Source organism: Equus caballus, chromosome 3, assembly GCF_041296265.1.
Source record: "Equus caballus isolate H_3958 breed thoroughbred chromosome 3, TB-T2T, whole genome shotgun sequence".
Lineage (NCBI taxonomy): Eukaryota > Metazoa > Chordata > Mammalia > Perissodactyla > Equidae > Equus > Equus caballus.
Genome location: NC_091686.1, coordinates 125454139 through 125475508, shown reverse-complemented (window position 1 = coordinate 125475508; position 21370 = coordinate 125454139). Strand labels below are relative to the sequence as shown.

At 45.9% G+C, this 21370-nt stretch overlaps 1 protein-coding gene across 17 annotated transcripts in view; it reads left to right on the top strand.

The window, feature by feature from the left end:
• The window catches only part of PIGG (phosphatidylinositol glycan anchor biosynthesis class G), a 50221-nt gene that overhangs the window by 11050 nt on the left and 17801 nt on the right, over nucleotides 1-21370 (top strand). For 16 of the 17 annotated variants that reach the window (XM_070264107.1, XM_014738675.3, XM_014738672.3 and 13 more), the window contains 3 exons: nucleotides 7897-8109; nucleotides 18527-18744; nucleotides 19102-19383. In XM_070264107.1, coding sequence (XP_070120208.1) covers nucleotides 7897-8109; nucleotides 18527-18744; nucleotides 19102-19383 — 713 coding nt within the window. Of the gene's footprint in view, nucleotides 1-4684; nucleotides 5718-7896; nucleotides 8110-18526; nucleotides 18745-19101; nucleotides 19384-21370 lie in introns of those variants that run through there. The other variant, XM_023638585.2, reaches the window with a different exon arrangement.

The following is a 21370-nucleotide window of genomic DNA, read 5'->3' as shown; positions in this document are numbered from 1 at the left end:
TGTTCTGGACTGCCTCTTTGTTTCTTTGTCCTTTTAAGATTGGCACCTGAGCTAATAACTGTTGCCACTTTTTTTTTTCTGCTTTTTCTCCCCAAGTCCCCCCAGTACATAGTTGTATATTTTAGTTGTGGGTCCTTCTACTTGTGGCATGTGGGATGCTGCCTCAGCATGGCCTGAGGAGCAGTGACATGTCCGCGCCCAGGATCCAAACAGGCGAAACCCTGGGCTGCCGAAGCAGATCGCGCGAACTTAACCACTCGGCCACGGAGCCAGCCCCTGGACTGCCTCTTTGTTTCATTCCACACTCACTCCTGAAATGACTTCGTCTACTTCCAGGTTTTCTTTTTGTGTGTGTGTGTGTGAGGAAGATTGGCCCTGAGCTAATATCTATGCCAGTCTTCCTCTATTTTGTATGTGGGATGCCACCACAGCATGGCTGATGAGTGGTGTGTATGTCTGTGCCGGGATCCAAACCCACAAACACCAGGCTGCCAAAGTGGAGCATGCAAACTTAACCAGTATGCCACCAGGCCAGCACCACACTTCCAGGTTTTCAGTGCCATGAATAGGCTCACACTGGTCACATTTATCCCTCTAGCTGTCTCCTCTTTCCTGGCCTCCAGACTGTCTCCTCGGCTGCCTCTCTGACTCCTCCACTTGGTCTCCCAGAGGCAGAGCACAGATAACAGCCTCACATCCAGTCTATACCCATGTTTCCCTGTCAGCAGACGGCACCAGTGGTTCTTCACGTCAGAAACCTGGGCGACCTCCTTGATCTTCCTTCTCCCTTGCTCCACACTTTCCAGACCATCCCCAGTCTCCCATACACAAAACCTTTCAGTAACTGAACCTTAGATAGAGTAAAAAGCCTACCTCGCAGCTTCACCTCGAGCCACATTCCCCTTTATTCACCTTATCCTGGCCTCTGCCCTTCGCACAGGTCCTCTGAGTGACAAGCTCTTCCTTGCATGTGCCCACTCTGGTGTCTTCGGCTCCTCAGCCTGCTTGTCTACTCATCCTTGATCTCAGCTAATATCACTTGTTCACCCATGAAGCTAAATTACCTTCCCTCTGTTAGTCTCTCATGGCACCCAGTGCTTTCTACCACCATTCTAGTATGGTTTGTAATTACAGACTGACTTGTACAATTCCTGTAATACCTGGCTCCTCACTGCATTTTAAGCTGGAACTGATCAGGACCAAGTCTGTTGGGTTCATCACTGTATGCCTTTGGCCTGGACGCTGCCTGGCATGTGATAGGTGCCAAAAAATACTTGTGGAATGAATTTTCCACTTGAGTGAGGATTGGTCAGAGAAGAACTTCCACCTATTTCCTTCTGTCTTTCTAGAGCACTTCCTCCTCTTGGACACCTGACCTCTTAGGATACGAGTTATTGGCTCTTGTAACCGGAACCTTTCCTGGGTGCTCAGCTGGAGGTTGCCTTCCAGTGAGTGCGTGCAGTACCCTCCAGAGCACCAGCCTTTTACACCCAGCTTTCCCACACTGCACACCCAAAGCAGGGTCCCATGTAGCTCACCCACCCGGGTGGGAGCCCCACCCCAGAAACACCCTTTCCATCCATCTGTCCATCATCCAGCACAGGTGTCCTGAGAACCTTTGGTAAGCCTGGCACCTTGCCAGCACCACAGACAGCCTTCACCCTCAGGGAAGCTTGTACTCTGGGGAGGAAAAGAGACAGCTAAGCTTATGTTTTCACATTATAGGAATGTTAGGGTTGTCGTTTAACTGAAGTGCTGATGTGTCATCTCTAAGATGCATACTTAAGAATCTCTGCCCTGGGAGGCCTGACTGCCTCCTCAAAGCCAGGAAGGGCCAGGGCCAGGCGGCTGCACGTGGACTTCCAGCAAGCGCTGCTTAGAAAGCTGACCTCAGTGAACCGTGGGGTCTGAGTTTTCCATTGTTTTGTTTGTTTGTTTTAAGAATAGTTATGTTCTGTATTCTCCCTATGCTCGTTTTATGAGCCAGGACTGCATTCCTTTTAGTTCATTCAGAGTTGGGCAGCCATCGTCAGTATCAGCTTTGGGATCATCGCCTCTTTAGTCGTCACTCCCTCTTCCCCCAGCCCAGTAATCCACCCACCCCACCTCAGCTGCCAGGAGCCACTAACCTTTCTGGCTGTAGATTTGCCTCTTCTGGACGTTACCTGTAAGAGGAACCCTAGAATATATGGTCTCTTGTGACTAACTTCTGCCACTCAGGAGCGTGTTTTCAAGGCTGGTCCACGTTGTAACACGCACCAGGACTCCATTCCTTTCTGTTGCAGAGTGATACGCCAATAAGACATTGTCATCACCACACCTTCCTTTACTTCTTCACACATTTCACACACTTCTTTGGTTCTTTGAACATATTTGTGATGATTTTGTCTATTAACTCTGACATCTGGGCCCTTTGCAGAAGGGCAGAATGTTCTGTTGCCAACTTTTTTTTTCTGTTTGAGCCATACTTTACTGTTTCTTTGCATAGCTGCTCATAGTTTTCGATGAAAACTGAACGTTTTAAATAACATATGGTAGCAACTCTGGATACTGATCCCTCCCCACCAGGGCCTGTTGTCATTGTTGTTTGCTGGTTTGTTTGTTGGGTGACTTGGCTGAACCATTTCAGTGGTGTCTTCCCCCACAGTGCATAGTCTCTGCTGTCACTCCTTTCGGGGCATGGCCTCCCTGGGATGACAGCATCTTGGTGGTGCCCTTTGACTGTTTCTTTCCAAGATGGCTCTGCTAAGCTGCTGCCTCCTTTGCTGTCACACCAGCTGTTAGGCTCCAACTCATTGCCAGCTAACTGCTCTCTTGTTTTCGACAACTTATGATAAATGTGTTCCATGGTCCAATCTCATTATATTTGGGCGCCTTTGCAGGGGTCATTTTTCAAGGGCAGTCATTGAAGTTGTTCTGACCCCAGGAGAGCCCTGCTCAGCTGTTGTTTTCCCTGGCTCTCTTTGGTGAACTGCCATTTGGCCTGTGGTTTAGCTTGTTCCTCTCATGAAGTTACCAGCCTCCTCCTAGTTGCTTGCCTCCAAAATCTCCATTGTTTTCAAGAGCAGCCTTAGGCTGGAATTCTCCACGTTCTGTTTCAAATAATGTCAGTTCTTCTAGGGGAGCTTTGCTCTGTTCTCTGGCCTGCCTGTCTCCCTGGGCAAAATCTCTGAGCCACAGTTCCTAGTGGTGGGCAGGGGCAGCATCCCCTTTTCTTGGAGTGACACCTGCTTTACACACAGAGCTCTATGTAGTTGCCTCTGGTCTTCCCCACTAGCTTCTCCCAGGGGGCAGCCTCCACCCCACAAGCAAACTGGGGTAAGGGTGAGTGGGCCCCAATATTTTGGGGCTGTCGTACGTGGGGTAGAGACTCTCTGTGGGACTGGATGGAAAAATGGGGCTCCCAGCGACTCCCTGGGATTAAGCCTTTGTGCCACATGGCTGCAGAGGATGAGCAGTGCTGGCAGCTCACCCCTTTTGGGGGAGCACAGAGCCCCCGACAGGGACCTGGGGGAGAGGGAGCCCTGTGTTCTTGGCTACACCCACTCCTTGGAGTTTCTGTCCCACTGAGCTGGGAGGAGAGGGAGGGAGCAGGTTGTCAACGTAAATAATCCATAATCAATCAAAATTGGGGTGCGTTTATTATGAGCCAGATCTGAGGACTAGCCTGGGGCCTTCCTTCCCCAAAGAAGGAAGGGCACTGAAGAAGTAGGGTGTACAGAATGGTTATATACCATCAAATAGCATGCATCACGTATGATAGGAATGTTCATTTTATAGTAGTCACGAGATCCTTAGCTGGCTCAGCAGATCAGTAGTCAGCAGGTCAGTGGTCACAAGGTGAGCACAGCAGGTCGGTAATTAATCCTTAATTCCCAGGAAGAGATGCTTATCCTTAAAGAAACGCTGATATCAGGGGGAAGCCGCATCCCTGTCTTTAGGGACATTATTCTTGTCTTTGGGACATTGTAAATATTTAAGGCAGAAGCACAATGCCTGCTCCACATGCCACGTCAGTCCTTTTTGGAAAAACAAGGTCAGGCCGAATTAGTTTTAAATCAAATGGCTTCCTCATATACTCCAGTGTATCCTGTTGCTTTTCATTTATTTATCAGGGACATGGTTCCCCAAGTGCCTCATCCTGTCCTGTTCTTAGCAAGTGTTAGCAGGTTTTCTTGAATAAAGGTTCTTCATTTGCTCTTTGCCCCTGGATGGTTTCCAGAGGCTGTAAGTGGTGGTGGTGGTGGTGGTTTTTATGATTTTTACCAGTTGTGCTTGTTTCACTGACAAGCAGGTCCATAGAATTCCTCACACCACTGTTCTAGATAGTTGTTTGAAGGCTTATTTTTATCTTAAAATTCGTGCAAATTTTTGTTGCTTATTTTAATAAAAATGTTCAAGTGTTTATTATTCTGAAAAATAAGCAATTTTGGATTGTGTACCATGTGATTTATATACCCCAGCCTGCTACTACCCACCCCAGAGTCCTGACCTCCCAGTAAGAGAAGCACAGATCTAGATCCGTCCAGGGTCAGAGGGTCTGGGAGGAAGAGCATGCCTCTTCCTGGACCTTCACACTGGGCAGAACGGGTCTATCTTATTGTCTCCTCCTGCTACCAGGATGTAAGCTCCATGAAGGGAGGGGCTTTGCCTGTTTTGTCTTACTGTTCTATCCCACCAGCCTGGCATAGTGCCTGGCACCTGGTGGATGTCTCATCAGTATTTGTTGATTGAATGTTTAGAAGATGGCTTAGCTATACATGGCACGCAGTGGGGGCCAACGGAGGTGGAAGCAGGTGGGGGAAGGACTGCAAGAATGGCTTTCTGAAATGCTTTTAATTCTTTAATGGCTTCCTGTTGCTGCAGGATAAAACTTCCTCTGTAATGGGGCTTGCCCTGTGATAGGATTAGTTACTAAAATAGTTACTGCTGGCAAGAGCAAGTCACACTAATCAACGGAGCAAAATCAAGAGGCCAAAAATAGACCCCAGTATGGATGGGCCTTTGGGGACAACGGTGGCATTGCAGGTTAGTGGAAAAAAGACAGGGCATTCCACAAATGATGTTAGGACATCTGGCTAACCTTCTAGATGAAGATAATGTTAAGTCTCTACCTCATTCTTTAACCATTATAAATCCCGGATCAAAACATTGTAATCCTTTGTAAAGACTCTTTATTATGGAAATTTTCAGACATAAAAGTAATAAAAATAGTATAGTAAACGCCCAAGCCCACCACCTAGCTTCAACAGTTGTCAACCAGTTATGGCCAATCTTATATCATCTGTAACCTCACTCATCTGCCCTCTCCTTTGTAACTTGGAAGCAGATCTCTAAAAGATATGCGCTCTTTTTATCTTTTTACATAATTTTGATACCATTATCACATTTTAAAAAGAGCATTAATTCCTTAATATCATCAAATAGTCAGTCTTCAAAGTCTCTCTTTCTCTCTCTCTCTAGTTGTTTTAGTTTGTTTGAATTAGGATACAAATAAGTTCCATGTACTGCAATTTGTTGATATGTCTCTTTAAGTCTCTTTTAATCTATAGGACCCCACTCCCATCATCTTTTATTTTACCATGATTTATTTGCTGAAGAAACTTGGTTGTGTGTCCTGTGGAGTCTCTCTGCATTGTCTGCTGACGTGTTCTTTGTCCATCCTGTAAATCCCGTCTGGCCTGCACGAGGGAGCAGATTCAGATCCTGTTGGCTTGGTGGGTTTTGGCAAGGCTGTTTCTAACAGGAAGTACATGATGTCTGACTGTCTGCTGTATTGTGATGTCAGGAGCCACTGATGATCAGCTAGGGCCAGTAATTCACTAGAGGTTGCAAATAGTGGTATTTTAATTCTATAATTCTTTTTTTCGTTAACTAGCCAGAATAATTCTATACAGAGAATCTTGCCCCATCTACTTTTCGGATACCCAGCACTACCATTTATATAAAAGAGATTGGATAAATGATGAGTTATTCTTTCCACTTAGTTACCAGTTTCAAATCGGTGAATGAGTTACTATGAGTTCACTAGCGTGCTTCAACTATGATCAGTTAGCTGTTCTTTTTAGTAACATTGTGAACTCATGTATTTAAGCATATCTTATTTGTTTCAATTCATTGTAGATATTAGTCTTTTTTTTGTTTAAAGATTTTATTTTTTCCTTTTTCTCCCCAAAGCCCCCCAGTACATACTTGTATATTCTTCGTTGTGGATCCTTCTAGTTGTGGCATGTGGGACGCTGCCTCAGCGTGGTTTGATGAGCAGTGCCATGTCCGCGCCCAGGATTCAAACCAACGAAACACTGGGCCGCCTGCAGCAGAGCGCGCGAACTTAACCGCTCGGCCATGGGGCCAGCCGGATATTAGTCTTTTTAATGTTCAAATTGTCCTACTTTTGGCCAGTGGGAGCATTTTCAGATCAGCTCCTGAGTCCTTCTGACTTTAAGGTCTCAAAGATGTCAGTGTCTCTGAGCACTCTGTTGCTGCCTGGTCTGAGAAGGTGTTCCAGCCATTCACACACAGTCCCCTCCCTGCACCTGGGACCAGCAGCTTCTCCAAGATGCCCTGGTTCCTTTCAGTGGAAAGGAGTCTTTGAGAACCACCATCTGAGTGCTAGTGGTGCTTGTGGATACTGGCTTAGTTGTCATTTCTGGACAAAGCAAGGAAATCTTTGTAAGATAAAATTGATCTTGAGTTTGCATTGATACCTGTGGTTCACATTCACTACTGTAAGATTAATTTCTTAGATCTTACGTCTGTACTGTCTTCCTCCCAAGTTTAGAATCCTGGTTGTCAACAACCCCAGCTATGATAGAATTAGTGTTGCATAGTGACCACAATGGTCTCAGAGTGACAGCACCAGCACCACCACCATAACAGTGCCCAGAACAGGTTAAGGTGGGCTTTTTGTTCTGGGTTTTGTTTTGTTTTGTTTCAGATCAAAGCACTTAATATAAGAAAATACTAGAAGAAAACAAGTAATAATATTGGAATGTAAAAGCTCTTTCTAAATGTAACCCAGAAGCCATCAGTAGAGGGTGATCAAGAAGAGATTAATAAATTTAACAAATTAAAAGAAAAATTCTATACAACCCAAAATTACCGCAATCACAGTAAAACCTGCACAAACTCACCCTGGTGTATCTAACAGACTTGGACTGAGCAACACCTCTCCTGGGCAGACTTTCCTGGTGGCCCTCAGCCCCTTGCAGACCTGCATTGTGGCTTCTGGGATGTGGGGGCTGGGTGCCCTCTTTACAGAAAGGAAAGTTGCGTTTCTTGTCAACAGTCTCCTACTGAATGACAGCAGAGCAGGGGCCTGAGCCCCATGTCCTGACATTACAGGGGTAGTAGGACAGCCAACCACAGCTGGGCTTGAAGCACTCTAGTGGCTTGGCCCTCAGTAGGAAGCCGCTGTGCTTGTCAGAGCTGGTTATGGGACTCAGCCCAGTGGAACCAGCCTCATTCCACTCTCCCCAGTAGAGGTACTTGCTACTGCTCAGGAGGCACTGCAGTGGCTGTGTCAGCCTCTCTGTGCAGCCGCGCGGACCACTCTGAACCCAGAGGAGCAGGGCCACCGGTGATCCTGCCCTCACCCTTGTTGAGGGGGCTGACTGTCGACCTCACCAAAGCCACCATCCCTCAGCATCTGCTGCCCTACCTCCTACTGCATGCCCACCCCATGCTCCAAAACTCACACCGCGCTCTACACAGCATGGGTGTTCAGTAAATTTATGGACATAAAAAACAGCAAGCTGCTTTCTGTATGAATCCACATGGAATGGTGGGAAGAGATGAGTAATTTGACTTACATTAGTTGTAGAAGGTCAGCTTGGAGAATAACTACCATCACACGTGTCCTAGAGCCTGTCACTTAAACTGTTGTCTTTTTTCTAGGTGATATCAGACATCCGAAGCACGTTCAGCAGACTGACTTGGCTGCAACACTAGCAATAGGGCTTGGTCTGCCAATTCCAAAAAACAGTGTAGGCCATCTCTTATTCCCAGCCATAGAAGGGAAACCAATGCGAGAACAACTGAGGTTTTTACATTTAAATACAGTACAGCTTACCAAATTGTTGCAAGAGAATGTACCATCATATGAAAAAGGTAAGTCAATTAACAGGTACTAATGTCTGTTAGACTTTGTGTTTCCATTGCACCTGGCATTTTCCTGGTGTTTTCGTGGGGTGCACTTCATCAGTCTTAGACCATGCAGATGCATTCCTGTTTTCTTAGAATCCTGACTACCACTGTTAGCAATGCCAGCAGATGCAATTATCAAATCAAGTTCCACCATAAATTCATTCATTCAACAAATTTTGGATTTTTTTCACTAAATTCCTGTTTGGCTGGGGACTGTTCAAAGCACTGGAGACACAGCAGTACAAGGCTCTGCCCTCATGGAGCTGATTTGCAGGCGAGGAGAGAGAGGAAACAAAGAAGTGCTGGATGTCAGATGGTGGTGAGTGCCTTAGGGAAAGGATGAACTGGGGAAGGGGTAAGGAGTGCAGTGGGTGAGGGCCATCCTGGCCTGGCCTTTGAGCCTGGGACAGAACATGGTGGCAGACGCAGGGGCCTGTGGTAGGGACATGCCTGCACATTCAAGGAATGACCAGGGGCCAGAGTGGCTGGAGCAGAGTGAATTGGGGGAAAGACAAAGGAGATGAGGTCAGAGTGATATGAGGGCCTTTTAGGCATTGGAGGGGCCCTCACATTCATTGTGAGTTTGGTGGAGAGCTACTGCAGGGTTTCATGCAGAGCCTGAAATCTTCAGCTTACATTTTCAAATGCTCTCTCAGGTGCCCTGTGGAGGGCTCGGCATTGTGCTGTGGGAGAGAGTCAGGAGGCTGCTGCAGTACTTTGGTGAGGGGTGAGTGTGTGAGGGGCCTCAGCTGTGGCAGTAGAATCCAGGACAGATGGTTGCATTCTGGATATATTTTGAAGATAGAGCAAGCAGAATTTGCTGATGTGCTGGATGTAAGGTTCGAGCAAACCAGAGGCGTAAGGAATGACTGGGGTTTTCAGCTGAATGGTGAAAGAATCAAGTGACCATTACTGAGCTTGGGAAGGTTGTAGGAGGAGCAAGTTTGCAAGGTGGGGTGCTTGTCGGGTGAGGGACTTGGTGTCAAGGAAGCCAAGAAAAGAATTTCAAGAAGGAGTAAGTGAGCAGCTGTGTTGAATGCTGCTCAAGGTAAAATAAAGTGAGGAATTGAAAATTGACCATTCATCTGGCAAGTGAGGTTATCGGTATCTTTGTAAGGGCAGTTCACCTGGGAGAAGCCTGGCTGGAGTGGGTGCCGTGAGGAACTGGAGACAGACACAGCAGCTCTCACGGGAGCAGGGAAACAGACTGTTGTCTGAGGTGGATGGGGGGCCAAGACGGGGCATGTTGTTTCCATTTTTAAGCTGGGGGGAACTAGGTGTTTGTGTGCCAGTAGCAATGGCCCAGAGCAGGAAAGCACGTGTTCCCAGGACCATATTCTCAAACACTTTGCTCCGACCTATCCAGGTACATCAAGGGTAACAGGCTTGACACTGGGCTGGGACTAGTTTTGGAATCTAGAGGAAGTTGACTCCCAGGTTGAGGCAGCATTTAATGTGCTGTTGGCAGCTTTTCCTACTTGAAATAGTTGGGTACTAGCAAGTAAAGCGAATACCTGTGAGTTTGTGCTGAGATTTACACTGCCCTTGAGGTGCTTGTGGAAGGCAAGCCCTGCCAGCAGGAGTGATTGGGAACCAGGTGTCCTAAATGTCAGGAGGACTTGGGGAGCGCCAGCTCTTAGTCCATGAGATGGCCCCAGACTTTGTTGAAGGTGAGGCCTGGCCACACTGCACATTTCAGTCCAGAGACAACTGTTACTTTATTTTTATTTTTTAAAAAATAACTTATGAGCTTGGTAGCTTTTGCAAATTGGTATTGGTATTGTTGACATGTGTCCTTTTCCTATACTAACAACCAAAAAAAATACCAAAAACAAAAAAGCAATGGGGAGTGACATCAGCATCATGGCGGCGTAATCTCTCCCCTCCAAGATACAACGAAAAGGACATTCATATTCCAACAGAGGACATCCAGACACAGCACAAAAAAACGTCTGAGAGACCCACACAGCCATACAACAGAGGGTGGAGGGACTGGAGTCTCCCTCAGAGGAGGTGAAATGGGTAAGAAAAAGCTTCGCTCCCTCCCATAAAGACTGCGATTTGGGACCACAGGAAGCCTCCAAGAGGGAAGGAACAGGGGAGGAGACAGTCATTTTCAGGAACATCAAAGACTCCCAAGGACCCTTGCAGCCTAGAGGGAAGCCCTCTACTGGGGCGAAAACTTTCACAGAGGATGACCTTATCAAGTAAACACCCCAGGAGAGCAGAGAGAGAAAACCCAAGAGCACACAGGAGAAAGCACCCTTCTCCCCACACCACCCAGTGCCGGCTCCAGCACCTAGAATCTCAGCTGCAGGCAAAGGGCTCACACTACGCGGCTCTTGACGCCCCCCCCCCCCAGTGGCAATAGGCAGTAACAGCAACCAAATAACACCAGGATGCAAAAAAACAGAGCCACTCCCTCTAGCAATACTAAACATCATATTAGATCTCCAGACCAGAGAGAAAATGACAAGCACCCAGAATTCAGTCCTGAGGACACAGAAATATGTAATCTAAATGACAAAGAATTCAAAATAGCTATCATCAAAAACTCAATGAGTTAAAAGAGAATGTAGAGAAACAATTCAACGAGTTCAGGAGCTACTTCACAAAATAGATTGAAACTATAAAGAAGAATCAGTCAGAAATGTTAGAGATGAAAGACACAATGGAAAAAATAAAACAAAATGTGGATTCCCTGAACACTTGAGTAGACATCATAGAGGAACATTCAGAATAATCAAAGATAGACACTTTGGAATGCTCCAGATAGAGGAGGAGAGAGAACTAAGGCTAAAAAGAAATGAATAAAGTCTCTGAGAAATATCTGACTCAATTAGGAAATGCATCATAAGAATTATAGGTATTCAAGAAGGAGAAGAGAAGGAGAATGGAGCAGAAAGCTTGTTCAAAGAAATAATAGCAGAGAACTTCCCAAACCTAGGGAAGGAGATGAAAATCCACGTGGAAGAGGCTACCGGATCTCCTAAATATGTCAATGTAAAAAGACCTACTGCAAGGCATATAGTAGTGAAACTGGCAAAAGTGAATGACAAAGAAAGAATACTAAAGGCAGCAAGGCAGAAGAAAATAACCTACAAAGGCACCCCATCAGGCTTTCAGTGGAGTTGTCTGCAGAAACCTTATAGGCTAGGGGAGACTGGAATGACATATTCAAATATTTGAAGAACAAAAAACTTTCAGCCAAGAATACTCTATCCAGCAAAAGTATCCTTCAGATATGATGGAGAGATAAAAACTTTCTCAGACAAACATAAGCTAAGGGAGTTCATAGCCACGAGACCCTCCCTACAAGAAATCCTCAAGAGGACCCTCATACTTGAAGAAAAAAAAAAGAGGCGGGGGGAGAAAGGTGTTACAAAGCATGGAGGAAGGATATAAATAGGGAGACAGAGCAGGAGCAAGTACTCAAGTACAGCATTAAAGATAAAGGGAAGGAAAACACCAAAAACAAAGGTAATCTTGTCATTTTAACCACAAACTCATAACACAAGATGGAATAAAATGTGAGAAAAGCAACCTAGGAGGGGAAGAGGAAAGGGACTGAATCAATTTAGTTTAAGGAAATAAGAGGTCATCAGAAAATGGGCTATCTTATCCACAAGATTTTGAATGCAAACCTCATGGTAACCACTAAACAAAAAAGCAGAACAGAGACGCAAATGATAAGTAAGGAGAAACAAAGAAACGCAACATTAAAAACTACTTAACTTGATTGGTAGATCATAATACACAGGATGAGAAACAAAGGAAATCCAGAACTGGAAAATGAGTGATAAAATGGCAGCATTAAGCCCTCATATATTGATAACCACCCTAAACGTAAATGGATTGAATTCTTCAATAAAAAGACACAGAGTGGTGAGATGGATTAAAGAACAAGACCCAACAGTATGCTGCCTCCAGGAAACACATCTCGGCTCCAATGACAAACACAGGCTCAGAGTGAAGGGATGGAAGACAATACTCCAAGCTAAAGGCAAACAAAAAAAACCACGTGTTGCAGTACTCATATTAGACAAAGTAGACTTCAAGATAAGACAAGTAAAGAGAGACAAAGAGGGGCAATATATAATGATCAAAAGGACACTCCAACAAGAAGAAATAGTGCTTATAAATATCTACGCACCCAAAACAGGAGCACGAAAGTACATAAAGCAACTATTAAGAAACCCAAAAGAAAATAATAATAACAAAATAATAGTAGGGGCCTCAACACTCCACTCACATCAATGGATAGATCATCCAGACAGAAAATCAACAAGGAAACAGTGGAATTAAATGAAAAGCTAGACCAGTTGGACTTAATAGACATATATAGAACACTCCATCCAAAAACAGCAGAATACACATTCTTCTCAAGTGTACGTGGAACATTCTCAAGGATAGACCATATGCTGGGAAACAAGGCAACCCTCAATAAATTTAAGAAGATTGAAATAATAACAAGCATCTTTTCCAATCACAATGGTAGAAAGCTTGAAGTTAATTGTAAGAAAAAAGCTGAGAAAGGGACAAAGATGTGGAGACTAAACAACATGCTATTGAACAAGCAATGATGGATCATTGACGAAATTAAAGGAGGGAGAAAGCAAAAAATATCTGAAGAAAAATGAAAATGAAAACATACCATACCAACTCATATGGGATGCAGCAAAAGCCATATTAAGAGGCACATTCATCGCAATACAGGCTCACCTTAACAAACAGGAAAAATACCAAATAAGCAATCTCAAACTACACCTAACAGAATTAGAAAAAGAAGAACAAACAAACCCCAAAGTCAAAAGAGGGAGAGAAATAATAAAAATCAGAGCAGAAATAAATGCTATTGAAACAAAAAAGGTAGTAGAAAGGATCACTGAAACAAAGGTCTGGTTCCTTGAGAAGATAAATAAAATTGACAAACCCCTAGCCAGACTTACAAAGAAAAAAAGAGAGAAAGCTCAGATAAATAAAATTAGCAATGAAAGAGGGGAAATAACAACAATACCACAGAAATACAATGGATTATAAGAGAATAATACAAAAAACTATATGCCAACAAAATGGAGAATCTAGAGGAAATGGATAAATTCTTAGACTCTTACAACCTCCCAAAGCTGAATCAAGAAGAAACAGATAATCTGAATAGACCAATCACAAGGAAAGAGATTGAAACTGTAATCAAAAGCATCCCAAGGAATAAAAGCCCAGGACCAGATGGCTTCCCTGGGGAATTCTATCAAACTTTCAGAGAGGACTTAATACCTATCCTTCTCAAGCTATTCCAAAAAGTTAGGGAAGGTGGAACACTTCTAACACATTCTGTGAGGCCAACATCACTCTGATACCAAAGCCTGACAAGGACAACACAAAAAAGGAGAACTACAGGCCAATATCACTGATGAACATAGATGCAAAACTCCTCAACAAAATATTTGCAAACCAAATACAGCAATACATCAAAAAGATCATACATCATGATCAAGTGAGATTTATACCAGGGACACAGGGATAGTTCAACATCTGTAAATCAATCAGTGTGATACACCACATTAACCATATGAGCAGTAAAAATCACATGATCATCTCAATAGATACAGAGAAAGCATTTGACAAGATCCAACAGCCATTTATGATAAAAACTCATAACAAAATGGGGATAGAAGGAAATTATCTTAACATAATAAAGGCCGTATATGACAAGCCCACAGCCAACATCATACTCAATGGGGAAAAACTGAACACCATCCCCCTGAGAACAGGAATGAGACAAGGATGCCCACTATCACCACTCTTATTCAACATAGTACTGGAGGTTTTGGGCAGAGCAATTAGGCAAGAGAAAGGAGTAAAAGGAATCCAAATAGGGAGTGAAGAAGTGAAACTCTCACTGTTTGCAGATAACATGATCTTATATATACAAAATCCTAAAGAATCCATCGGGAAACTATTAGAAATAATTAACAACTACAGTAAAGTTGCGGGGTACAAAATCAACTTACAAAAATCAGTTGCATTTCTGTACTCTCATAACGAACTTGCAGAAAGAGAACTCAAGAATACAATTCCATTTACAATTGCAACAAAAAGAATAAAATACCTAGGAATAAATTTAACTAAGGAGGTGAAGGACTTATACAATGAAAACTATAAGACATTATTGAAAGAAATAGATAATGACATAAAGAGATGGAAAGAGATTCCATGTACATAGATTGGAAGAACAAATGTAGTTAAAATGTCCATACTACCCAAAGCAATCTGCAGATTCAGTGCAGTCCCAATCAGAATCCCAATGACGTTCTTCATGGAAATAGAACAAAGAATCCTAAAATTCATATGGGGCAACCAAAGACCCCGAATTGCTAAAGCAATACTGAGAGAAAAGAACAAAGCTGGAGGCATCACAATCCCTGACTTGAAAATGTACTACAAAGCCATAGTGATCAAAACAGCATGGCACTGGTACAAAAACAGACACACAGATCAATGGAATAGAACTGAAAGCCCTCACATCTATCACAATAAAACCTCACATCTGTGGACAGGTAATCTTCAACAAAGGTGCTAAGAACATACAATGGAGAAAAGACAGTCTCTTCAATAAATGGTGTTGGGAAAACTGGACAGCCAGATGCAAAAGAATGAAAGTAGACCATTATCTCACGCCATACACAAAAATAAACTCAAAATGGATCACAGACTTGAAGATAAGTCCTAAAACCATAAAACTCCTGGAAGATAATATAGGTAGCACTCTTTGACATCGAACTTAAAGGGATCTTTTTGAATACCATGTCTTCTCAGACTAGGGAAACAAAGGAAAAAATAAACAAGTGAGAGTTCATCAGACTGAAGAGCTTCTGCAAGACAAAAGAAACTAGGATCAAAACAAACAGACAACCCACCAATTCGGAGAAAATATTTACAAATCATATATCCAATAAGGGGTTAATCTCCGTAATATATAAGGAACTCACACAACTGAACAACAAGAAGACAAACAGCCCAATCAAAAATGGACAGAGGAGGGGCTGGCCCCGTGGCCGAGTGGTTAAGTTCGTGTGCTCCGCTGCAGGCGGCCCAGTGTTTCGTTAGTTCGAATCCTGGGCGTGGACATGGCACTGCTCATCAGACCACGCTGAGGCAGCGTCCCACATGCCACAACTAGAAGAACCCACAACAAAGAATACACAACTATGTACCGGGGGGGCTTTGGGGAGAAAAAGGAAAAAATAAAATCTTTAAAAAAAAAAAAAAAATGGACAGAGGATATGAACGTTTTTCCAAAGAAGATATGCAGATGGCCAGTAAACACATGAAAAGATGTTCAACATCACTAGTCATCAGGGAAATAAATGTAAATCAAAACTACACCAAGATACCACCTGACACCTATTAAAATGGCTATAATCACTAAGGCTAAAAATAACAAATGTTGGAGAGGGTGTGAAGAAAAGGGAACCCTCATACACTGCTGGTGGGAATGCAAACTGGTGCAGCCACTATGGAAAACAGTATGGAGATTCCTCAAAAAACTGAAAATAGAAATACCCGATGACCCAGCTATCCCACTACTGGGTATCTACCCAAACAACTTGAAATCAACCATCCAAAGTAACGTATGCACCCCTCTGTTCACTGCAGCACTATTCATAACAGCCAAGTGCCCATCGACTGATGATTGGGTAAAGAAGATGTATATATATACAATGGAGTACTCCTCAGCCAGAAAAAAAGACAAAATCATCCCATTTGCAACAACATGGATGGACCTGGAGGGAATTATGCTTAGCGAAATAAGCCAGAGTGAGAAGGACAAACACCAGATGATTTCACTCATATATGGAATATAAACAAACACATGGACAAAGAAAACAGTTCAGTGGTTACCAGGGGAAGGGAGGTAGGGGGAGGGCACAGGGGGTGAAGGGGAGCACTTATGTGGTGACAGACAAGAAATAATGTACAACTGAAATTTCACAATCATTTAAACTATTATGAACTCAAATAAAATATGTATATATATTTAAGGATAGAGTTAGAATTTAGCTAATAATATGTCACATTGCTTTAATGGTAGAATTGAAAAAAAGAGAAAAAAGTAATGGGGTTGTGCACTTATTTCAGGAAGAGCAGGGTAGGGAGTATTGAGCACTGCATGGGTGTGGCCAGAAATGAGCCTGTAAAGTGAACATGGGCCAGTCCCTGGAATGAGAAGGCATTCAAAGGGCTTACACCCCTGGGGCGGCCTTGGTCTACACCCCAGTGATCATGTTTCCTGAAACAAAAGTGAGTACAGGTCTGACAATGAAATAGATTTCAAGGCTTCTGTCATCTCTGGTCCAATCTGATGCAACTCGCCCATCGCTCATCTGACTTTCTTCAGTTCCAGTGGGACAAGCTTTCTCACCTCAGGACTTTTGCATGTGCCAGTCCCATTGACTGGATGCTCTTCCTCAGTATTTACCTGCTTAATTCCTGGGCATCCTTTACATTTCAGCTTAAATGTCACTTGTCCCCCAGTCCTTGTCCCCCACCTTCAGTGCCAGTCTTAAGTCAGTTCCCTCTGCCTTACCAGAAGTCTCTCATTAGTCCCTCTACTTTTCCTCCATAGCATTTTTCACAACTTGTCATTACACACATAGGTGAGAACCCTACTGGATCACAAGTCCAAGCAGGCAGAGACTATACCTCTTTGCACATAGCAGGTAGTGAGTGCTCAGTAAATATTTGTTTGGATGCATGCACAGGTGCCCCATGTCTCTATAACTCTGGTAGTGGGGTGTGGACACAGGTGCTCCCATGTCTCTGTGACTCTGGGTGGTGGGGTGTGGACACAGGTGCTCCCATGTCTCTATGACTCTAGGTAGTGTTGTGTGGACACAGGTGCCCCATGTCTCCATGACTGTGGGTGGTGGAGTGTGGACACAGGTTCCTCGTGTCTCCATGACTCTGGGTGGTGGAATGTGGACACAGGTGCCCCATGTCTCCATGACTCTGGGTGGTGGGGTGTGGACACAGGTGCCTCATGTCTCCATGACTCTAGGTGGTGGGGTGTGGACACAGTGCCCCGTGTCTGTGACTCTGGGTTCTGGAGTGTAGCAAGTAAGGGTGCCAGCCTGGATCCAGACTCCCTAAGTTAGACCCTAGCACTCACCCACCTGTCTGTGAGCTGGTGTCTGAGTTATTCCTGTCTGGCACGGGCTGGTAATCGTCCCTGTCTCTAGGTCATGCGGAGAGGACAGGAGTGAGGGGCTTAGCATCATGCTGGCCACCAGCACTTGGGATAGGTCAGTTGGTGCCAGCAGCACTGGTGGGGCTGCAGCAGTTTGGGCCCATGCTCAGGAGTTGTGCATCGAGGATGCTGGGCAGTGTGAGACTGGTGACGTGGGTTCCATCCTGGCTGTGATGGGGAAAGGCTGAGGTGGGCACACTGCCGGTGGGTAGGGCCAAGGCCCCTGAAAGGCGTAGCCTAGTCCACCTCGAATGGCTCTGCTGGGAATCAGAAGAGCATGTTAAATACCAGGGAGTCTCAGAAAGGAGGTTCTTGCTTTGCAGACCAGTTAAGTCACAAGTGAGGCTGGTCCAGCTCTGAAAGGAAGGAAGCCAGCCCTTTGACCTTGGGCATCACCGTTGCCATCCAAAACAGCGAGCCAGCAGCAGCCAGGGCTGGGCTGTGTCCAGGAACTGTTCCACCAACTCTGGCTTTGGTTCAGGGGTGGACCATCTAGCCAGGCATTGGCATTGGAGACGTAGCCAGTGTGGTGGCAGGAGAGGCTAGGAGATGGCATTCCTTTCCAAGGAGAATTTGTGGAGAAGAGAAGCTGGTCAAAGATGGGAGCTGTTAGTGGAAGGCAGGAGGGGCCACCCTGCGTCAGGGAAGTGGATACAGCCAAGAAGGCATCAGGCCGCTGCCCACCCAGTCTTCACGCAGTGCGTGAGTGCCAGCAAGATTCTGTAAGACAGAGCGCCTGTTAACATAATGCCTTTCTGGGTGGTGGTCATATTGCGCATTGAAGAAGAAGAGAATGGAGAGAGACAATGGAGAGAAGGGGAGGAGGAGGTAAGGCCCAGTGCAGAGAAGGGCAGAGCAGCAGGCAGACACTTCTGTCTGCATTGTGCGGCCGTGTGCAAGGGCCGTGTGCAAGGGTGGGACCATGGCAGGCTGGCTGGCAGCAAGGACATCAGAGCTTGCAAGCATCATCAGCTGTTAGTTTCCTGAAAGCCTTGCTGACCGCCCCTCTGAGGAATAGCTCATCCTCGTTAGGTCTCAGTCTTCACCATATGCCGTGAATAACTGAATACTTTGAAATTATGTGTCCCTGCGTTTCCATGATATGTATGTGTAACCTTTTCCTCTTCTTGTTAGAGCCTGGATTTGAGCAGTTTAAAATCTCAGAGAGGTTGCATGGGAACTGGATCAGACTGTACTTGGAGGAAAATAACTCAGAAGTCCTTTTCAACCTGGGAACCAAGGTGCGCAGGCAGTACTTGGATGCCCTGAAGACGCTAAGCCTGTCCCTGAGCAGACAAGTGGCTCAGTATGATGTCTACTCGATGGTGGTGGGGACTGTCGTGGTTTTGGAGGTACGCGTGCTTGTGAGGTTCAGCTATTAAACTGATTTGATAACTCAGCCACAATACTATAGTTTAGAGTATATGTAATAGCAGTGTTTCTAAAAGTGGAAAAATATGAGCTTTCTTGTTTGTTAAACTCGTTCCTTATGTGTTCTGAGGCACAAAGTATTGTCAGGTGTCAAATGGCTCCCTTCCTGTTGCTGCAGACCTGTGTTCTGGGCAGTTCTTTGGAAATAGTGTTTGTGGGGCTTTCTTCTTCTGTTTCCACTGTTTGAACAGCTGACACAAGGTCGGAGGTGGGCTTTTTCTAAGTAGGTTTCCTGAAGCCCAGCATTCGTGGTCACCGCTGTTGTTTTCCTCTTCCAGGTTCTCACCCTGCTCCTGCTCAGCATCCCGCAGGCACTGAGCAGCAAGGCTGAACTGGAAGTTCCTCTCTTGTCACCTGTGTTTTCTCTGCTCTTTTATTTGACGTTCCTGGTTCTTTCAGCCGTTCACGTCATCGTGTGCACCTCAACCGAGAGTTCGTGCTATCTCTGCAGCCTCTCGTGGCTGACAGCAGGCGGAGTGATGGTGCTGGTTTCTGCACTGCTCTGCGCAGTTGTGTCTGCTCTCACCAAGGTGCTTGTCAGGGGAAAGCTTCTGAGTAAGGTGAGGCTGGTTCCTGTGAGCACGACACTGTCGTTCCAGTTGGGCCATTTTTGTTATTTCAGCCAGTCTCTCATTCATCAGACATTGGTTAAACCCCTGGTGTGTGCCAGGCACAGCACTGGCAGGAGCCGAGAGAAGGAGCCACCCTTCAGGGAGCCCGACAAGGAAGTGTTTGGGGCAGCCTGTCTCCTGGGCCTCTGAGCATCCCGACTTCAGACACAGATCTAGTGGTCAGAGTACAGGCTTTCCTTCTTAGTTAGAAAGACAAGGTCCCTGTGACTGTGTCACAGAGGACTGTGTCACAGAGGACTGTACAGGGACTGTAACACAGGGGACTGTGACACGAGACTGTGACACAGGGGACTGTAATACAGGGGACTGTAACACGGGACTGTGACACAGGGGACTGTAATACAGGGGACTGTGACACGGGACTGTAACACGGGACTGTGACACAGGGGACTGTGACACAGGGGACTGTAACACGGGACTGTGACACGGGACTGTGACACGGGACTGTAATACAGGGGACTGTAACGGGACTGTAACACAGGGGACTGTAACACGGGACTGTGACACAGGGGACTGTAATACAGGGGACTGTAACACGGGACTGTGACACGGGACTGTAACACAGGGGACTGTAACACGGGACTGTGACACAGGGGACTGTAATACAGGGGACTGTAACACGGGACTGTGACACAGGGGACTGTAACACGGGACTGTGACACAGGGGACTGTAACACGGGACTGTGACACAGGGGACTGTAACACGGGACTGTAACACGGGACTGTGACACAGGGGACTGTAACACGGGACTGTGACACAGGGGACTGTAACACGGGACTGTGACACGGGACTGTAATACAGGGGACTGTAACACGGGACTGTGACACAGGGGACTGTAATACAGGGGACTGTAACACGGGACTGTGACACAGGGGACTGTAACACGGGACTGTGACACAGGGGACTGTAACACGGGACTGTGACACAGGGGACTGTAATACAGGGGACTGTAACACGGGACTGTAATACAGGGGACTGTAACAGGACTGTGACACAGGGGACTGTAACACGGGACTGTGACACGGGACTGTGACACGGGACTGTGACACGGGACTGTAACACAGGGGACTGTAACACGGGACTGTGACACAGGGGACTGTAATACAGGGGACTGTAACACGGGACTGTGACACAGGGGACTGTAACACGGGACTGTGACACAGGGGACTGTAACACGGGACTGTGACACGGGACTGTGACACGGGACTGTAATACAGGGGACTGTAACGGGACTGTAACACAGGGGACTGTGACACAGGGGACTGTAATACAGGGGACTGTAACACGGGACTGTAATACAGGGGACTGTAACGGGACTGTGACACAGGGGACTGTAACACGGGACTGTGACACGGGACTGTAACACAGGGGACTGTAACACGGGACTGTGACACAGGGGACTGTAATACAGGGGACTGTAACACGGGACTGTAATACAGGGGACTGTAACGGGACTGTGACACAGGGGACTGTAACACGGGACTGTGACACGGGACTGTAACACAGGGGACTGTAACACGGGACTGTGACACGGGACTGTGACACGGGACTGTAACACAGGGGACTGTAACACGGGACTGTGACACAGGGGACTGTAATACAGGGGACTGTAACACGGGACTGTGACACAGGGGACTGTAACACGGGACTGTGACACAGGGGACTGTGACACAGGGGACTGTAACACGGGACTGTGACACAGGGGACTGTAACACAGGACTGTGACACAGGGGACTGTAACATGGGACTGTGACACAGGGGACTGTAATACAGGGGACTGTGACACGGGACTGTAACACAGGGGACTGTAATGGGGACTGTAACACGGGACTGTGACACAGGGGACTGTGGCACAGGGGACTGTAATGGGGACTGTAACACGGGACTGTGACACAGGGGACTGTGGCACAGGGG